Source organism: Megalobrama amblycephala, linkage group LG13 (assembly GCF_018812025.1).
Source record: "Megalobrama amblycephala isolate DHTTF-2021 linkage group LG13, ASM1881202v1, whole genome shotgun sequence".
NCBI classification, from domain to species: Eukaryota; Metazoa; Chordata; class Actinopteri; order Cypriniformes; family Xenocyprididae; genus Megalobrama; species Megalobrama amblycephala.
Window position 1 is genome coordinate 26,481,335 of NC_063056.1, and position 21,816 is coordinate 26,503,150.

General features: G+C 37.4%; 1 protein-coding gene across 1 annotated transcript in view; it reads left to right on the plus strand.

Moving 5' to 3' along the window:
- Positions 1 to 21,816, plus strand: part of mindy3 (MINDY lysine 48 deubiquitinase 3) — a 36,198-nt gene that overhangs the window by 3,784 nt on the left and 10,598 nt on the right. The window contains 9 exon segments of the mRNA XM_048153034.1: positions 658 to 834; positions 1,112 to 1,163; positions 1,424 to 1,538; positions 2,236 to 2,309; positions 2,576 to 2,589; positions 2,592 to 2,654; positions 2,943 to 3,013; positions 5,787 to 5,867; positions 21,183 to 21,255. Coding sequence (XP_048008991.1) covers positions 658 to 834; positions 1,112 to 1,163; positions 1,424 to 1,538; positions 2,236 to 2,309; positions 2,576 to 2,589; positions 2,592 to 2,654; positions 2,943 to 3,013; positions 5,787 to 5,867; positions 21,183 to 21,255 — 720 coding nt within the window.

The following is a 21,816-nucleotide window of genomic DNA, read 5'->3' on the forward strand; positions in this document are numbered from 1 at the left end:
CACCATGTCTACACCAGACGCGACTGTTGTTGCGTTGCGGCTTGAGGCTGTCTTCACTGGACGCTACAAAGCAACCATTGCAAATCCATTTGTTCTTCATGTCAGAAGAAGCGTGAGCATTTAAAGGTCCCTGTCCCAAATGGCACACTTCAAATGCACTTACGGTCTTTTGGACTTACAATGTCCACTGCGTGCATGTGATCGTAAAGTCCATGCGACCATAGGGTGTCACATTTGTTATTTTAGGTTTCAAAAGGGTTCTCACGAGCACCCTCTTTGAGGTCAATGTGTGCACTTTTGATGAGCCCGCACTGAAGTGAGTTCAGCAGTAGACTTCTTCCTGAAAGTCAAAGCAGTGTTACGTCATGAAAGTGCGGACTCAAAGGAAGACAGCGAGTTTTAGGATGCCATTTGGAACAGGGCCAAGTATGTCAGAAATGGAACAGGCATCAGTTTACTTTTTGAATTTTGTTGTGTCACGTCGTGCTGTATCCAGTGTAGACAGCATCACTGATTATAATTGGTTTTATCTGCTTTTGTCTCATTGTGTTGTGCCGCTCGTGTCTGGTGTAGACACGTTGTTAGTCAGTGCAACATCTTGAATGCAGCTTAGAAATCAGATGCATGGCTTGATGTATGTGCTGTTTGCCCCTACAGAGGAAGAGCAGCGGACGGTCTTGTGCTCCACCCTTAGTGAGATCCTGGAGTCGGCCTGCCTAAATAAGACACAGGCATTTCACCTGGCCACCTGGCCTCGTGCTAAAACCACAGACAGCAGTGACATCACAGACAGCCACCCAGAGCCTGAGTCCAGCCAAACTACTGACACACCAAGTAAGAGAATTTGTAACAGTCTTTCTGGATGTTGTACAGATACTGAACAAGACTACATGCCAGTGTTTGAATAACACCTAACACTAATCTGTAAGGTTTGGTATATTTGAACTCCCCTTTGACAGTGAATGCGTAAATTAGATGATTTGAAACAGCATGCTAGTCTAAACTTGCTGAGATGTCTATTATCATTAATTTTGTATGATCTTACATATAATTTCTCTGGACTTGTGTGTTTTGTTAAATGCGTTTATGTTTTTGCATGGTGTGTGTTTAGCTGCTTTGGCTGCTGAGGAGCTTGGCTTTGAGAGGTTTCACAGCGTCATACAGTAAGTGCTCAAACTGTCTTTTCACACAGCGTCACTTGTTTCTCTTTGCTAATGTCTTTTCTGGCTTACCACTTTCTTCTCCTTGTGCTACAAATATATGGTAGATTACTTCAGTGGTGCAGAAGTAATTAAATTTAAAAAGAAATCGGCCTAAAAAAAAAAAAAAACTTCAGGCTAAATTAGTCAGTAACTCATGACATTGTATGTACAGTAAGGATCTTCCCCAATTAACAGTCACATTGTAGTTACTCCTTCCTCAGGAAGAGGACTCTCCGGACTGTTGCAGAGTTGAGAGAGGCCGTGTTGTCACTGTACGACACCTGGAAGAACAAATTTGGAGTTCTGCTCTTCCTGTACTCTGTCATACTTACAAAGGTATAACTTTACATTTCCAGCTCCTGAAAGGTCTTCATGCCAATTTGTTTGTTCCTTTGAAACAAAATTAATGAGACTTTCTACAATACAGTATCTACAATACCACTGGGGCCTGTATTATTATTATTTTTTTTATTTTATTTTTTTTTATGTTTTTGAGAGAAGTCTCTTACGCTCACCAAGGCTGCATTTATTTGATCGAAAATGCAGAAATATTTTTACTATTTAAAGAAATTTTCTATTGTAATGTATTTTAAAATGTAATTTATTCTTTTAATGACAGAGCTGAATTTTCAGCCTAATTACTCCAGTGTTCAGTTTCACATCATCCTTCATTCTAATGTGCTGATTTGTTGCCCAAGAAATATCGCTTATTAATATCAATGTTGAAATCAGTTGTGCTGTTTTATGTTCTTGTGGAACCCGTCATGCATTTCAGGATACTTTGATGAATTGTACAGCATGTACAGCATTTATAGAAATGTTTTTGTTTTGTAACCTCACAAATGTCTTTACTGTCTCTTTAGATCAATTTAATGCACCCTTGCTGAATAAAAGAAATCTTACTGACTCCAAACTTTTGTAGAGTACATGACAAATTTTGCCATCGTTGTATGTTATTTGCTAGCTAGCTATGCTCATCCATTATGTGTCTGTGTGATTGTACTTGTGCTGTAACTTCTACTTTTTTTTGAAGGGGATTGAGAACATAAAGAATGAGATCGAAGACACCTCTGAACCTCTGATTGATCCTGTTTACGGCCACGGCAGGTAAAATACATGCTGAGAGATCAAGTTCTTTACATTATCATAGCTTAGACTATTAGACAGCTGTTTTTATTGGATTGTAACTTTGTAGATTGATCTTGTGTTGCTATAGTATAATGCTGGTTTTTAGCACTCTGTTTCAGCACATTTTAACTCTGAAATTCTGAATCTTATGCATTTAGGTATAATTTAATGTATATTTTTAGTCATTGCTGACTGTTTCATTTTGATCTTGCACTTTATAAAGATCTTTCTTTCTATACTTTTAGCCAAAGTCTAATCAACTGCTGGTGACAGGTCATGCCGTGTCTAACGTGTGGGACGGTGATAGAGAATGTTCTGGAATGAGTAAGCTTCATATTTTTTGCTGAATAATAATCTGTTGATGTACTGTTTTAAATAATTAGATTCACAGTAGGTAATCAGTTGTTCTGCTGTTGCAGACCACTTGGTGGCAGCATTATCTAATGTTTTGCTCAAACTTTAGCACATTTAACATATGCCTACTGAGAAAATAACACAGATTTAATTACAGAGTTGTTAAGGTTATTGGGTTTCAAGGAGTGTTTTATGTTAGACTTTTTATTTGTAGACTTGATGGGTATTTATTTATTCTTTTATTTTTGTGTTCTCTAGAGCTTCATGGCATCCATCAGCAGGCCTCTGTTGGCTTCCTTACACTAATGGAGTCACTGCGCTATTGCAAGGTGGGTTTCTACTCATACTCACCCTCACAGGAGCTTACAGTATAACTCGTGTGCTATAGATTGTGTTCCCACTATCTGCAGTGTTGATAAATCTGGAGACCAATTTTGGCATGTGTTGTGTGAAAGATGCAGAGTGTCCAAATGCCAAAACTCAGTTTGTTTGTGGGTTTGCTATTTTCCAGCAGTACATTTCACAGGGAATTTGTGAAACGTAATTGCACTGACTGTGACATTCATCCGTCTATATTTTACACAGTTTTGGTTCTTGAAGAATTTTTATGGTGAGAAAGAAACTCTTTCTCTGGGTTTGTTCTCACACACAAAACAATTATGGAAATTCAGCATTGGAGAAGGGAAATTCTGTGGTCTTTACTAGTTTTGTATAGTTTTTACCAAGATATTAACTTTTTTTCTTTCTTTCTTTCATGCATCACTATGAAACTAATGCCATCTAGCACAGCGGATCTCAAACTTGTAAAACTTTTTTTATTAACAGTAATTATGAATATTGAGATATTAAATTAATTAACCATAATTCATTTTGTTATTCCAGAATATTCAAGTATTTGATTCTGTGTGTTCTTCAATAAAACAATGGTAGTTTATTTATTTATATATTATTATATTATTTTTACAATCATAAAAGATATTATTTCATATATTGTTAATGTAATTCAATAATTTTAAGTCATCTTGCAGCCTCCTTGGATATTTGCTGAGACCTTCAATTATCCAGATAATATTCTGTACAGTATTACCAGGTTTTTTTTTTTTTTTTTTTTTTTTTTTTTTTTTTTTTCTCTTCCCCAGAAGTTAAATAGTTCCCTTCTCCCTAAAGCCCAAAGTATACTTCAGCTGTCTGAGTTCCATGACAGTTCACGCACTGTTCACGTGATGTAATTTTCATCATCGGGAGGACGTACACGCGTACAACATCGCATGCGCAAGGTGAATGTTGAGACAGAAGAGTCCACTACATAGTTGTGATGCATTGTGCAGTAGTCGAAGAAGAGTGCATAAATATTGATACAAAACAACCCACTGTTCCAAGAACAGTAAACAAAGCATCATATATTTCTCCATGGTTTTTGTTTTGGTTATTGTTCTAAAGTTTGCATGCAATGGCGGATCTGCTACTTTTCTTCTATCTTTTTGAGGAAATGTTTTGCAAATGACATGACTCTGTGCTGCCTTTTGTCGTCTGGCAGAGTATAAAAAAGCAATCGTACTGCACGTTTCAAATGCGTCCATTTGCGGTCGAATATACTTTGAAAGCTGTGCGGAGTGCGGACACGACTGCACGAGATGGAGCAGAACGTGGAAAATGAAGTATACCCAGGCCTTAACATCTTTTCTCATGCTAATGTGGTGCCCTCTAAAGCCCAACATCTGAGATTTTTGCCAACAACGCCTGGCACAAACACATCCTGTAGGAATGGCCCTATTGTTTTAACCTGTGGATAAAGTAATTAAGAAGCTGCTTTATTTTGAATGGCGCTGTGCTAAGCAGAGCTTCAGGATATGTGCAGTGAGTTGTGTTTGGAATAGAAGAACGTAGGAATGTATCGCCTCATATTTAGAACCATCTGAGCCCCCATCACAATATTCATGATCTTTTTAATCTGCACACCCCTGGATCTCCTCTCCACCCAAATCTGCTGCTGATACTCACCTGTTGAGTGATGTGAGATGACTGTGAGGGCTTTCGGTGTTTGAATGCACTGCTGGAGATGGAGCTGTAGGCAGATTAGTCAGAGTTACACTTTGAACTCTGTGTTCTTGAATTTTCTGCAGTTTTTTTTAAACTGCTGATTTGGTTTTTGTTGGTGGATGTGGTTTTTGTACGTAGGGAACCTTTTTTAAATCAAGAGCCATTCATGTGCACTACCGTTCAGAAGTTTTAGTTTCTTGAGCCTTAAATCAGCATATTAGAATAATTTCTGAAGGATCATGTGACACTGGAGACTGGTTGTAATGGCTGCTAAAAATTCAGCTATGCCATCACAGAAATAAATGACATTTTAAATTATTTTTTTAAAAAATAGTTTTTTTTAGTTGTGCAGTAGTAATACAGATTTTACTGTATTTTTGGTCAAATAAATGCAGCCTTGCAAGCGTCAGAACCTGCATAAAGCATAACTTAAATTTAATGCAATGGCTGAAACTGCATTCACCTTTACATTGTGGAATTAAACTAATTGATTCTGTGCATGCTTGTAAAAAAAAACATTCAATAAATTTTTTGAAAGGGAACAATATTATAATTATTTATTCATTTTATTTAAAGTATATATGTTATTTTATGTTACTAATATATTTTTAATTTATAGAACAGTTTTTATTATTTTTATATAGACAGTTTTTATACTTTTTTTTTTTTTTTTTAAATTGCATTGTCAAATGGCCTTGCGAGCCTGTTCAAATGGTCTTGGAGGCCATATATAGGAGGCCGGATGTTCCCCACCCCTGATGTAGATCATGTTTCAGATCATGATCATGTGTTCATATAATTCACTCAACATTGATAATTAGTTATAGTGAACATATCATCATAGTGTAAAATGGTTTCAAAACATTTTTATCCATTCCTTAACAAAGTTCCAAAATAAGCCTAATGATTGAATAGTTGGCCATTCTTATAAGTGTTACCAATCATCTTATCGCAGTGAATCAACCTGTTTGTGATGGTTCTGGAATGTGGCTGGCCAGGCCGTCATGGCATTGGTATGGAGATTGGTGCTCAAGCACTGTTTCTTTTTTTCTGCTTTTAAAGGTTGGCTCTTTTCTCAAATCTCCAAAATTCCCTATTTGGATCCTTGGCAGCGAGACTCATCTCTCAGTATTCTTCACTAAGGTGAGTTAAGAAAATAATTCTTCCTTACTGCACTCTTCTACTTTTTCTTTTTCTTATCTGAAACAGTCTGGCAGTTTGTTTTCTTTTATTTCGTTATTGAGCAAAGACTCAAAAACACAAGAATGTGCTTGCTAATAGATTTAGTGCTCTAGACGTCTTCTGGAAGAGAAAAGAAGAAAGAAAGGGGGAGTATGGGGTGGATGATGAGAGGCAGAAAAAGGTGTGTCCTGGCCTCAGCCCACGCGGCATGCGGTCAGCTTTGGCACTCCAACATGCTCACATAAAGGGGTTGCTAATGTGGGGTGGTTGCTATGCTGCTATGGGTAGTTTCTCACTGGCCAATTTCAAAAGAGCCTACTCCAAGTCTCTAATATTGTTGGCCCCAGATATGGTCTGGGTCCCTCTTTCAGTATTTTTTTTTTTTTTTTTTTTTTTTTTTTTTTGAGCCATGTTATTGTCCCCCAGTTGGAAACTCGTCCCATGGGGACATCCCATCATCCCATTGCAAACTTTATTCAGACAACCCACACAATGTCATTCCTAAATGACAACGACTCGGCCATGTCTATTAAACCTTTGACAAAATCACACCAGGACATTCAAATATGTGTTTGCGCTGCCACTGACCCAGAGAAAGCAGTTATGTTATCTAGGTATGAAACGGCTTCACAGTCATTTCAACCACACAGTATCATTATTTCCATTTTACAAATATTCAAATTATCACAGAAGTACTGCGATAAAAGTTTATAGTTCGGATATAAACACTGATGTCTATGGAAGCGATCAAAATTATACCGCTGTACAAAATTACAGTTCTATTTGTCATTGAATCATTCATTCATGAGATTTGTTCAGAAATGCTGATTCATCCAGTAGTCAAACAAGTCTTTATGAGTGAGTCATTGAATCATTCATTCAAACCAATTTTTAGAAAAAAAAATTATTCAAATTAATTAAATATTTTAAATAGACTTCAGCAATTTACATTTTGTCAGAAATCGAGATGGAGGAACAACTGATCATAGTTGTACAGGGTTTTTTTTTTTTTTTTTTTTTTCTTTGCTGAAACTTCCTTGTTGTCACGGAGAGGGCAACTTACAGTAGCTTAGCAACAGCAGACGCTCCCGTGCGCTTTGGAAAGGAAGAGAAGGCAACGCAGCTGGCGTTTTCCATGCATTTTTAGATGCGACTTGAACAGCCCCTATGGAAGCCATGGAATAAAGGAATAAAAAAGATTGTTTTTGACTTTTTTTTTTTTTTTTTTTTTTTTGCAATTCCAAAAAAGAAGAAAAATTAGAATTGTTAAATATAAACTCAATATTCTGCCTTTCTTAATCATAATTGTGAGTTAAAGTCCAAAGTCCGGACTCCGAATTGAGATATAAAGTTGCAATTGTAAGAAAAATGTTATAGGATAAAATATTATTTCATGCTGTAACTATAGGGCTAATACATTATGCTCCCTATGAAACCGCATGTGAATATTATGAAGATCTCTTGTTTAAATCAAATGTATGCTTTAATAGTAGGGTAATGCCACAACTTGGCAACCGCTAAATGTCTTGTAATCCTCAGATGCATCTCTATTGCTTTATTGCTGGAGTATTTCTGTGTTTGTTTCTCTCTTGTATTTACTACTACATGTAGTAGCCTCGCCGTGAGTAAATCGAGGCTTAATAGCACACCTCAAGCTGCATTCGTTGAGGTATCATTCATGTCTGCAGCACAAATGGTTTGGGTCAAGTTATGCCCTGAGGTTTTATACTTGGGGATAAGGGTTCATTTAACCCTCTAGCTATAAGTATAAGCAATAGAAATAGTGTTACTTGGTGTTTTCTATTATATTGCTATTGTCAACTTTTTAATTCTTTGTGCCTAAAGTCTCCCTTAACAATTGTAAATTGGTACTCCTCATGGCTTACAGCTTTATTCTATTATAGGAGAGCAAGACTTTTTAAAAACCCCTGGATTACAGTGTTTACTGTGTTTTGTGTGAGTGCCCATGTGCTTTATCCCTTTACTTAACAGAGGAAATGCTTGTTTCTCATAAGGATTTCCACCTGGAGGCAAATGAGATTGACAGCGGGCATTAATCATGGTCTTACACTTAAGGCCATTTACTGTCAGTACATTATCCTCATCCGTGTGTGTGTGTGTGTGTGTGTGCCGAGAGAGGGTGTGCACTGGAGACTCTTTTTGTCCATGATTTGTTTCCTTCCTGTTCATGGAATTTTCTGACAGTGATGGAGTATTCTTATCATTATTATTAATATTTTAACTTTAAATTGGACACTTTTTTATATATATATCCAGTATAATCAGAAGATTTCGTTAATATTATGTCATTTATTTTTTGTTACAGTTTTTTTGTTTACTTTTAAATGTCACAAAAAATATTTAATAAAAGTTATACAGTTACAAGATTACCAGTGTCACGGTAACAATGTTACCCTGTCTATTTATGTAGGCAGCGCTAACATTCCCTTAAGTACTTTGTTTATACTTAGAATGTAGATATGTATTATTTAGAAAGATACAGGTCTCTGAACTGGGCCAGTTGATTTACTGTTAAAGCATAATGGGCCTGGACCAGCTAAGTCTTTCAGGATTGATGTCTCTCATTGTGATTAGAGCTGCAGGATCAAAATCCTTAGGACTAACAAAGGCTCATCTCATACTTCTGCACATAAATCACTCTTAATTTTTCCTGTGTGTAGGCTGGTAGTATTGTGTGTTATAGTCTGTTAGTATAGTAACTATATAGTCTGTGTAGAGATTTTCTACATTAAAGCTTGGAAAGTAAAATTTATGTTAAGTGTCTGTCTCATCTCTCATTCCACACTGGAATGAATCATCATATGCTGATAGTTTCCCCATCCTTTGCTCCTGCTTCTCTGGACTCCTCAATTTCTTCTTGAGTTTCTTAGATCAAATCTAAACTAGACTCTATCTGTTAGCCCCATTGTAGTCGTGGGAAGTACATAAGCGCTACTACATTCTTTAGTAGCATATTCTTTAGTTCAGTAGCATTCATAATATAAAATACATTCTATCAAGTAGCATCTTCTGTCTGATTTACCAAATAGCAGATTGGTTGGTTCAAAAATTTGATTCATGTAGGTTGTCCCTTAAAGGGGATCTATTATGCCCCTTTTCACAAGATGTAATATAAGTCTCTGGTAGCCCCAGAATGTGACTGTAAAGTTTCAGCTCAAAATACCCCACAGATAATTTATTATAGCTTGTCAAATTTGCACCTATTTGGGTGTGAACAAAAACACGCTGTTTTTGTGTGTGTCCCTTTAAGTGCACAAGCCACGCAGCCAAAAAGACAATTGTCAGTAGCTGTGTTCAACCTTACATTGTTCAAACCGGAGTCGAACACTGATGGAGAGACTCAGGAAGAACTTTTAGAATGCAACTGGACGTTTCTGAATGGTTAGTGGATAAATTCATGTAGTTGTGGAGTTGATTCAACTCATCAACTAGCATGTGCCGTCATGTTAATCTTTTGTGCAAATCCAGTGTTGAATTGACCCTCGTTTGTGAAGCAGCAGATTTGCGCATATATAACACTTTACTGACTTTCTTCAGCACATTTCCTTCATATTTAAAATTCAACCACGGTGCAGAGAGTCTAAGGAGACTCTTATGTTCTGTTATTGGATGTACCAGCAAACATAACAGAACTCTTACGTAAGAGTAGTTCTAAATCTTGAACCACGCGTTTGAAGAGACTGTTTATGATTTATGGGATTATAAAAAAAAAAGAGGGGTAAGTGGATTTTTACCATTTTTGGCTAAAAGTAAATTTTGTGTAATAAGTCCCCTTTAATGTTGCCAGAAATCTCTGTGCTGTATTGTCTTTCATTTACTAGCAAAATAATTATTCAATGAAATACTGCTGCTTATCATTATAATGCAAAACTCTTGATACCTGTATAATTGACCATTGCCCCAGGCAAACATCAGTTTAATATCACTCTGTGGTCTCTTTCTTCTTACATAATACAATAATTCCAACTCAAATATTTCATGTATATTATTTATATATTTAGGAAATACCTCAACAGAAAAGATAGCTGTGTTTTAAGAGCATTTTATAGGGTCTTTGAAACTGATGTTTGACAAGATTCAAGCTACTTGGCTATCAAAGTTCAAAATCCGTTCCATCACTGCTCATAATTTATTTTTATTTTTTTTTATTTTTTCTCTCCCCCTCACTAGCTTATTGTGATGGCCCTTATTCACTAATTTTGTGTATAAAGCAGCTTGGTGGAGAGCTACATAGTCTGCTCTAGTCCTCTCTTCATTCAACCTAAAGCAGATTTCACACATTCTCACACTCATAGCTGCTCCATTCCCATGAGCTTTAGAAGATCTTACAGATTTAAGGGCCTGTTACTCTCTGCTCTCTTATACAAACAGCAGCCCTGTTCAGTACGCACACATACACAATCAGTTTAACCCTTATGCTCTCACAGGGCACCCACTTCTTTCTCTCCACCTTCTCTCTGGGGATGGTTAGCGGGAGCATAGCCTAAGGTGAGTAATGCCATGATTTCCGGTTGGAAAGGCGATCTCTTTCCCCCTAGAGCTCAGGGTCTCTGTGTGTCCATCTGGTTTAGTTTTCCCGCTGGAGTCACCAGAAGAGTCAGCCACTCTACCAGGCCCTCAGAGAGGGGATAAACTCTCAAACGACAACCCAAAGAGCAGCTGTTAACAGGAAGCCTTTGGACTAAGTTTAGCTTGCTTTGCCTAAATCTCTGATAAAATTCAGTTAATTTAACTTCTTTATTGTGCCGCAACAGCCTGTTTTTTGTTGTTGTTATGTGTGTGTGTGTGTGTGTGTGTGTGTGTGTGTGTGTGTATATACACATATATATATATAAAAAAACAAAAAAAAACTTCTCATTAGAAAGAAATCTTTGTCCAAAAAAAAAAAAGGTAAGAAATCAGTCAAACTGCCACCAAAAATTTATATATATATATATATATATATATATATATATATATATATATATATATATATATATATATATTAATTTTTGGTGGCAGTTTGACTGATTTCTTACCTTTTTTTTTTTTTTTTTTTTTTTTTTTTTTTTTTTTGGACAAAGATTTCTTTCTAATGAGAAGTTTTTTTTTGTAGTGTGTCACGGAAGGTGGCTTTTTCCCCTCTCTCTCTCTCTGTGCGCATGAGTTAGGTGTCTCTAATGACAAGTTTTAAGCCTGTCTCCCAGCGGATCCATACTCCCGTTACCGTCTTTGTTTGTCTCTATGTCTCTGCTTTTAGCTTCTAATAGGGTTTGTGTTCCACTCTTATCTGATTTACGTGCACACAAAGCAGCAGACACTACACAAATGACCTTTTACAGAGGTCCTGAGAGGGCCACGGACACACATAGACACAACAGTGGACACTAAAGGAATGATCTCAAGTCCCAGTAGACGGACAGCCACACACAACCTGAAGACAGTGAGTAATGGAATAGCAGCTTTTAAGGCAGCACACTGGTAACTATAACCGTGTAATGCAGAGAAACACGATCCGTGACTACTGAACCACAGTACCCCTGTTTATACCAAATCTGATGCTTCTCTTGGTCACACACCCACTCACAAGGTGATAATGGTTGTACTGGTGATGTGGCCTGTATTGGACACCAAGATGTTGGTGTCCCTCTTTGAACGCTTTCACTTTTAGCTCTTCTCTTAAACCTGCTTTCAAGCTTTCTTCTTTGATTTGAGGTGATGAGCTTCACATCCCTTATTTCCTTCCATCCTGCTCTCTCTCTCTCTCTTGAGGCCATTTGTATCTAAGTATAGGATGTTAACCTTCTTCTTGTCCCTTCCTTCCTTGTTCCACTCATTCTGTCTCAGCTCTGATGAGGTTAACATCCTCATCTCTTTACTGATCCCTTGGTCCTCCTCTCCTTCCTGTCCACCCTTCAGGGGCCTGATCCCTTCTTATACCCACAAACTACTACAACCGGCCCTTAGCTCACAAAGTTGTTTTCGTACAGTTTTCAATTCGGCCCCCTGCTTGGAGCAAAAGACTTTGTAAATGATGGCGCTACAAAGCTGGGGAAGTTCGTGGCTCTGTTCCAAAACATGAGATACCTATGGAGAAAGTGTTTTGAGGCATCATGTATATGCTCACGAAGATTGACACGAAGGTTTCATTTATCCGTCACGGAGAAGGCAATCTCATAATGCAGACTCAGATGAGCTTGGTATAAAAAAAAAAAGTAAATAAAAAAAATTAAAAAAAGGCAAGCTGGCAGGCAAAGCAAAAAATGTTGATTATAAATATTTGTAATTCCTTTAAAGTATTTAATTTTTATTCAAAAAGTATTTCTTTTTAATAAATTTATAATGAATGATTATTAAAACTCTAAGAGACTCAATGGCTAAATTTGCGTTGCATAATTTGGAAAAACATTGCAAAATTATAATATTTAGGGTTGTAAAATTTTATTTATTTATTTATTTATTTATTTTTTAAATACACTTAGTGAAAGTTAAAATGTAACAAATGTATTTGCAACCGGTAAGGATGCAGTCATGAAAAGTTAAGAAATGTCACCATTTAAATACTGTAATAAATATTCATATAAAAGAATATTTTAAATGCAATGTAATCATTTTAATACTGCTTAATTAAAATAAATAAAATTTATATATATATATATATATATATATCACTGAGACAATGGAAAAACTGCTTACGTTAATATGACATTGATGCATCCCCCCCCCCCCCCCACCATGTTGTTAAAAAGAGTGTCAGCTACTGTTTTGTGTATTTTTACATATATTTTTGTGAAAAATGGTTATTGATTAAATGCTTTTTTTTTTTTTTTTTTTTTTTTTTATACAAACGTTACAATTCTACTATGCTGAAACTTCCATTTTGGGTTAGCATCATTGACATTTCAGGCTAAAATATTGATACAAGTAGTGCTGTAAAGTGAAGATGAAATGGGTAATTTTACCCTTTATTTGTAACTTGGCAACATGCTATCATCAAACTATTAAAATCAATGTGGAGCATTAAGGTTCAATGACAGTTAGGATGTTACCTTAGAAGGCAACTGCCAGTGTAGGCAATAGAGAGTCAGCTCACTAGGTTTTGGAACAGAGATTTTTGAGAGGGGGAAAAAAAAACAATGCAATGCTGGTAAAGTCGTCTGGTGCACCCCAGTGCTCTGACATCCTCACTAATTTACTGACTCCATGCCCCCAAACACAAACACTCGCCTTTATTTTTGTGAGTCCCACAGGAGCTCACCTCACTGCGGCGGTCATGCGTCTGTAGAGCCCTGCTCTGCTACCACAACAAGCTCTCGATCTTTTGTACCGCCACGCAGGACCACCGTGTTCTCACAGCATTAGCGCAACAGTGAATGTGAGCCGAAACCAACACAGGCTCTGATTTCTGTCAGCCTGAAAGACTTCAATCATCACATTCTTACATGTCCTCCATGAAAGGATGGCACTGTGGGATATACACTAACGTGTAAAAGAACAGAATAGAAAGGAAGGAAAATAATATAGCTTAATAGGTTCCCGTCTCATCAGACACTGTGTGTGTTTCCAGTTTCATCAGACAGTTGTCTCTCTCAGGCATTGTGCTGCCTGACATATCATTAATCATTCCTTTAGTGTGATCTTATCTATTACACATGCTTCAGCTTTGTAGTACTGCACTTATGCACGCATAGAAATGCGCAATTCTAGGGAATTATATACAAACTCTAAAGGCACTTTCACACCAAGAATAACTATAACAATACTTAATTTGGCGTCCACACCAGCGGATGGCAATTTTCTGTTTTTTATGAGGGTGCACAGCATTTGTCATCTGCCGCTCTAAACACTAGCTCTAAAGTCGTGTAATTCTATTTGGCTGTCATTGTTTTTATCATTTTTATAATTTATCAACTGGAAGAAGTCATTCTGAAAGTGATTCCAACAATAACGTTCCTCTGTGTCTTTATCATTGTAATTGTGGTGTTGACTTTACTGTTCTCAAAGAATAAAAATGATTATTTAAACTGTATAGTTATCATTATGGTTATTGTCTTTGGTGTGAACATGCCTTTACAGTCATGCAAATGCCATCATTGGTCTTGTCTTGGTTTTCATCTCTATCAAGGCTCAACGTGGCTGTATGGCCAAACATACACACACTATTTCGTACCCAAGGGGCTCGTAATACATGCAGGGCCTCACATCCCCTCTTAACCCACAACAATGGCCTCTTTAGCAGCCTCTCACTAACACTGACGCCTGTGTAGGGAATACTTCACCAACAAAAGACATGGACACAATGAGAGAACGACAAGGAGATGGGCAGATAGTGTTAAATGTAGAAACAGACAGACCTTGACTTCAAGAGGGAGACGCCAGAGGGAGTAAAGAGTGGATGTGATAGTCTAGTCTCTGACCCAGCCAGCTCTGATGTATCGGGTGTCTAAACCACTGCTGTCTGATACTGGTGACATTTCTGTGTAGTGGAGAACTTCAGAGGAGCAGATCTACCTGTAGTTTGAGTTACAGTGGTCTGGTAGCAGTAAGTGGTAATGTGGCTAGTGTAACAGTGTAATTGTTGGCGCTGCTTTGATGTTGATTAAACACTGTGCTTGTTGTTCGTAGTTCGACTGGTGAGAAGACCTCCATGAATAGATTTTCACCTTAAAACGCATGAACCTTTGCATCTGACCCAGACTCTTTCAGAGATGCCAATCTTTCCTTCAAGGCTAATCTCATTTGGTTGAAAGTTTCAGTGATAACAAGGAGTCTTTTACAAAACATGGTCAATTCAGAATTAGGATTGTGTTTTCTGAAGGGGCATTCACACTGATTTAAATTGCAGCAGGTCGCTAAGTTGCTCTACTGTTGGTTGCTAGTCAACCGTTAGTTGCTGTCACACGATCCTTCAGAAATCTTTTTAATATGCTGATTTTATGGAGGCAGTTGTGGCCTAATGGTTAGAGAGTCGGACTTGTAACCCGAACATCACGGGTTTGAGTCTCAGTACTGGCAGGAAATGTAGGTGGGGGGATTGAATGAACAGCGCTCCTTTCCAATCATTACCTTGAGCAAGGCACCTAACCCCCAATTACTCCCCTAGCACCACAGCAAAAATGGCTGCTCACTGTTTCAAGTGTGTGTTCGCAGTGTGTGTTCAATACTCACTGCTACACACAGGATAGGTGAAATGCAGAGCACAAATTCCGAGTATGGGACACCTTGGCTACACTTTTACTGCTTTTTTTTTTTTGTAACAATGTAAAAGTCTTTACTGTCGCTTTTTATCAATGTAATGCATTCTTTGCCAAATAATACAATTTAAAAAAAAAATCTTTACATTTAAAAAAAATCTTACTGACCCTAAATTTTGAAGGGTAGTATATAACGTCTTTTTTTTACTTGCATATGAAAATTATTTTCTCTTAGCTATTTATTTATTAAAATCTCATGAATGGGATTATACATGGGACTATAGTGATATGCTACACGTTTTTGATTCTTTGATTTTTTTTAGAAGTCATGATACCAACAACTAGCAATTGTCTTGTCCCGTTAAGAAACGGGGAGGTGAGCATCACTGTCTACAATCCCATTGGTAGTTGTTTCTTTGTGTTGCTGCTCATTTGAATAAAGTTGAACTATGCTCAACTCAAGGCACCTAAAATAGCGCACTCTGATGTTAAAATGAATGATCAGTGTCGACATGAACTCCCCTTTTGTTCATACTACAGTTAAATTGTGAAATGGATTTGAGGGCCAGATGGAATTATCTTAAATCTGATCTGACCTCAGGATTTTTACCTTGCTAGAGCTGGAATGTATCAGACTGGCCTGGGGATTGTGTGGTTGACAGGAGTGTAAAAATACTCATGTTCAGTCTAATGAAAAATCTCACATCACCTTTTAAGGTTAGACAGTTTTTACTCTAAACTTTCAAAAAAAAACAAAAAACAGAGTTGAGCACACTATCGACATGTTCTCTTATCCCTCATCTCCATTTGACTCACTTTATCAGAGATTTGATACTTTATTTAATCAGGTGACTTTCTTAGAGTTGAGGAAAAGGTCTCTCTCTCTGTCATTATCATTTTTTGACTTTATTTCTCTTCGGCTTGCTGGCTTGTATAAGCAGAGTATCCTTCACATTTGCAAAGAAAACACTGCCCATAAACGATCTTAAAGTGATTTTGTGTGTGTGTTCATGAGATTCGTGTACAGTCTCATGGATATTTCTGAAGCTCAGTCATCTGCATCTATTGGCTTTTCTCGCACTTGTGTGAGAGCCACCTTTCTGATCTCCATCTACGGCCTCTGACTGTTGCCTTCTCCAAGAAAATAATGAAAATCGTCTCAAGAAAATAATGAAAGCCAGACTCAGGATTCTTTATTTGAGACTCTGCCTTACAGATATGTTGATTAATTATGCTCGCTGAGCCTGTTTATAAACAGGCATATATAATATCACCGTATCTAAGTGCACAGAGCCCAGTTGGGAATATTACCGATGCCCTGACAGAAACGCTAAAGGCATTTGGCCAAAAACACCTCTATGACTTGTCAGTGCTACTTTACTATGTGCAATTTAAGACCATGTTAACCTTGTTTTAGCATTCAGCATTTCAGTCTTTTTTGTTACTTTTTTTTAGTCAATACATGAGGCTTTATTTTCTTTGTGTCCCTGAAACCCAAAACCATCCAGAATAGCCGGTCTGTGTCGAGCATCCCACTTCAGTGTGGCTCCACGGGTCCGTCTGGGTCCGTCTGCACTCATCGTGCAGAACCATCCTGCCCCGAGCTGAAGTCTTTACCCAACTTGCTGCTCTGTAATTCCCCTCTATTAGAGTGTGTGTGTGCAAGAGATGGAGGAACGCTGACTCAGCAGGGTTGATTACAGGCCTGGTTGCGTTGTTGTGAAGCCACAGTGTAAACATCAGCGGAACAGCATGTTGTTTTTGTCACCAGGGGTCAGACTTTATAACAAGACATGCACTCATTCGCTATTATCATGGAGCCACAGTGCATGTTTGTGTGCAAGAAAGGTGAGGTGAAGGGTTTATGTGTACAAATATGTGCCATGATGGATATACTTGATGTCAGTGCACACACACAGAATAAGTATGGTATTTGCAAGCATGTTGTGATTTGACCAACAAAACATTTTGCTTCATTGACATTCTCCACAATGACTGGTTTATGTCTGTATCTTTGTTTTGCAGTTACTGAATCAGCATCAAGTTATCATTACTTTCAATGATATAAAAATACATTTAAAAATGATTTATACAGTTGTAACAGTTTTACACAGGAAATGCAGTTTACTTCATTTGGTATTCACTGAGCAGTTTTGACCAGTTAACTATGCAGTTCAATTGCTATTTGTTTTTTGAAATCACTATTTGTGTAATGTACAGTACAAAGTTACAAGGATCCCTATATAATTTACAGCATTTGCTAAAATAATTGCCTTCACATCCAAGTAAAAATGACATTGTACCAGAGATGGAAACTCGAGTCGCACTTATATCGCAAAAAAAAAATGGACTTGCGACTTCATTTCGACTTATTGGCATACAATGAGGCTGCAAAAAACCCACACCATTAAAGATAAACTTAAATTAGTCTAGATTCCAACCTTTTTGACTGAAGTTTTGGTCTGTTCCACACTCATATCTACCATATGGCTTCAGAAGACTTGCCTATACTATCAGTGATGGTTTTTAGAGTCATTTAGGGATCGAGACACGAATACTGGAGTGAAAGTTCTAGACATATTTTGAAACTTTTAATTTGAGCACCATGTTTTAAAAATGCCTTGCCATGTGTGATATTGAGCAAGATGGCGTCCTTCTGGCGCATGTTTACATAGGAAAACAATGGAAAAGCAATGCAGTGAAATGCAAAAACGCTCTGTGTGAAACGCCCCTATAGTGTTTCTTGGCCGTTTTTCTCACTTTGTGTTCTACGGAAGAAAGTAATGCGGGTTTAAAAAATTTTAAAGGGTTTAGATCTTTGGGCGAAACCTTTTGAGTTTGTCAGATTGTTTTACCCATATTTATGGTGCAATTAAACTCTTAAGAGTTCATTGCAGATGTCTCCCCTCCACTACCTATTGAAACTTCTCACTTGTATTAAGCACTCATACATGTTTCTGTCTTTCACCACTGCTGAGCTATTTGCTACTGTTTTAAGTAAAGACTAACACATCTTTTTCATTACTGGAGGAATGAAGGTTTATAACTCCACTTGGCCTCAGGCAAGGGCTCTGAAAGTTTAAATTCATTTTGACAACCTGCCATTTGACTGGAAAGGTGTCCGGTTTGTCTATATGGAGTACTAGCTCAGATTGTAGTATATTAAAGCAAACAGTATCCAGCTGCAACTTCTCCTTGTCATCTACTTTCTCAGTCCTTTGTACCTTCTTTTTCTTTAGCGTTTTATCTCCTCTGTTGCTGTCCCTCTGTCTTGGTGTGACTGTGAGCTGTATATTTACTCTGTGAAATAAGAGGAGATATTTGTGAGTGTTGCACTGAAGCATACTGTGAAAGTACACAGCCTGTGTTTATGTTCACTCTTCCATGACCATGTTTGTATGTTCATTGCTAATGTTTGTTCTTTTTGATTGCAGTAAAACACTTCATATTTACTAGACTGTTAGATTTTCTTAAAAAAAAAAAAAAAAAAGTGGTTCTTGCCTGTGCAAAACTTAATGCTAAGGTGTCGTATTCTTGGTCTAGCAGGCAAAAATTGTATTTCTGATCATATCAGTAATAGCTCATCTCTCAACAAGCCACATGATATGATCCATCATTCATGTACTTTGCCCAAACTGTAAATTTGCCCTATTCTATTTATTTTTTTTCCAAATTTCCAAGTGGATGCTGCACACTGGTGGTGGATCAGGAGAGACCCCTGATAAGATTGTAAAGCGCTTTGGTAGTACATAGGAAAACGCTATATAAATGCCTTCATTGATTGATTGATTGATTCGTTCGTTCATTCATTCATTCATTCATTCATTCATTCATTCATTCATTCATCTGTTTTCCATTTTGATTTTTCTTGATTTAATGGTTTAGTAACACATTAATAATTAAAACATGTGTAATTAATTGAATTTATTAAGTATATTATTTATTTATTTATTTATATTTAAGCAATAATAGGACATTTTCCCAAATTCCATGTTATTTATTTTTTTTTTCAAAATTCTGTTTGGGTTTTCTGGTTTCTGTGTTTTTATGATTTAGTACAAATTTGTCCTCCAAAACAAATGAATTTGTTAAACTTTAACAGTTTAATCAAAACTAAAATGTAATCAAATGAAAATACAACAATTTGTTTAAAACTAATTATTGCATTTTTTAAAAATGTGTAGACGAAACTGTGCCTCTCATTCACCAGAACATGCAGACTCATTTAAGCAGAATTCAAAGAGTATTGATGAATTCCCACGCAGAGTTTTGATAACTTGACCTTGTTCAGTCAGCATGAGAACTAGTTAACCCCATAATCCCATGCCTTCCCTTCTAATAATGGGAATCAGAAAGTGTGTGAGTGAAAGACCGATGTGTGAGTGAATGTGTTCAAAACGGGTCAGATTAAGTTGGCATTGCTAGATAGGCAACTACCTTCTTATTCACCATCCTAACTGAAATGGCACTGATTTGAAAATTTCTGGTCACTTAGTGGTTAACGAAACTAAGATTGAAATAGTACATTTTTAAGTAGGTGGAGATGTTTTGTTGATACTTTGGAGTGCATAAGGCATATTTACATCATAATGAATGTTCAAATGCATCTATGATTCCAAAAAATGCTGTCTAGTTACAAATCCTGATTCATATATGAGGCTAAATGACATTGAATGTTATTGGAATGTACAGATGGAAAACTCTGTGAACTGTTTTAGTTGTACGTGATTCAGCTGTGCATGCTGACTCTGCATATTCCAACTTGAGTCGTTTTTACACACACACAGATGTGTTTTGTTGTCCCAAGTCCCTCAGGCAACACATATTGATGGGGCAGTGATCCCACTGGAACTCAAACATGAACAAACACACATGGATCTTGGTTTGTTTTCTATTAATCAGCGAAATTCGTTGTCTGTTTGTGAGTTGTGTGCATGTTGGGAGAGAGATAGAATATTGTTTTCATTAAAAGATCTGTAAGATTGCTTGATGGAAGGGCAATTTTGCCATTTATGAGTTTATCTCTAGATCATATACACACACCCAAAACTTAATCACTCAGTCTCTTTGCAAATGCACACACAAACAAAATGACACAAGTACAGTAAACAAACATTTTTGCTGTTATATTTCAGCAAGGGCCCTTAATGCACACTGTATCATCAGTTCATGCCTCCCTGTTCTTCAAACAGATTGTGTAAATGGTCACACTTAGGCCAAATGAACTCCATGCTCCCTCATCCGCTCAGGAAATCAACTTATGAACAGCTTATCGTTGTCTCTACATAATAAACCTGGAATAATAGTATTTTAGCTAGGGTTGGTGGACTGCCAACTTGGCATCGGACAATGTCTACAGTGAAACATCGCGATGGACAATGACATCAGGGTGGGGGGATTTAATCCAGACGGACCCAACTGCTCCACGCCAGTGGACATGCGCCGTTAAGGTGGTGCATGTCTAGAGAAAGAGGGAACGTGCACTGAGCTCGAAGGGCTTGAATATAGCGCGTTTGGCTTTAGATAAAACTGCTAGAGGATCTAGCCCTGAAATATCATTACCACAAACTATCCTTGTGTGCTTGTGGTGTGATCCACACCACTGTTTTGGCGTGCAGCTCACTTCACCTAGAAACCGTAAAATGGTGCCACCGTTGTGTCTCGTGGTCCAGATGGAAACATGACAGGGTGTGGACCACAGTCCGCCACAATATCAGTGGTTTAGTTCGTGTAAAACAGTAGCCTATAATTCATTTGCTGTTTTTTGCACAATAAAATCTTTACTGTTTAAATTGTTCATTATTAACAGTTTATATTGTTATTACCTAATCAGAATTTTTTTTTAAATAACTGCGTGGAAATTGAAAGCATGCATTGCACTGGGAGATGTACTGTTATTTAATTAAGATGTTTTTTGTGGGCGCAGGTAATCACAATGCTGGGTCAACATCGTGATGTCTGTCAGCATCAGCGATTAGACAATGCCATCATCCAATTGGCCCAACCCTAATTTTAGCATCGCAAAAATGGCACCCATACCATAATGCTCATTTCTTTTTGATATTTTTCTTTCTCTCTCTAGGAGATGGCTTTGGTTGCCCCTGAGTCTCCATCAGAGCAGGCCAGAAGAGTCTTCCAGACATTTGACCCAGAAGGTAAAATTATAAAAAAGGAAGTTCAGATGTTCTTTACGTGTGTGTGTGTGTGTGTGTGTGTGTGTGTGTGTGTGTGTGTGTGTGTGTGTGTGTGTGTGTGTGTGTGTGTGTGTGTGTGTGTGTGTGTGTGTGTGTGTGTGTGTGTGTGTGTGTGTGTGTGTGAGACATCAGGACACAAATTTGTATAATGACATAGGTATTACAAGGAGAGGGTGACTTATGAGGACATTACCCCATGTCCCCAGTTTTCAAAAGGCTTATAATATAATCATACAGAATGAGTTTTTTGGAGAAAGTAAAAATGTGCACAGTTTCCTGTGAGGGGTAGGGGTAGGGATAGTGTAGGGGGATAGAAAATACGGTTTCTACAGTATAAAAAACATTATGCCTATGGAATGTCCCCACAATTCACAAAAACAAACGTGTGTGTGTGTGAGCGAGAATAAGAGACTACAAAAACTCAAAATGTCAACTCAACCCCAGCAGCTGAGTCAACTTGTCCTTCTCTGAGTAGAAGATGAGCTGTAGCTCCACAAAACACAGACCAAGTTTATTATCTCT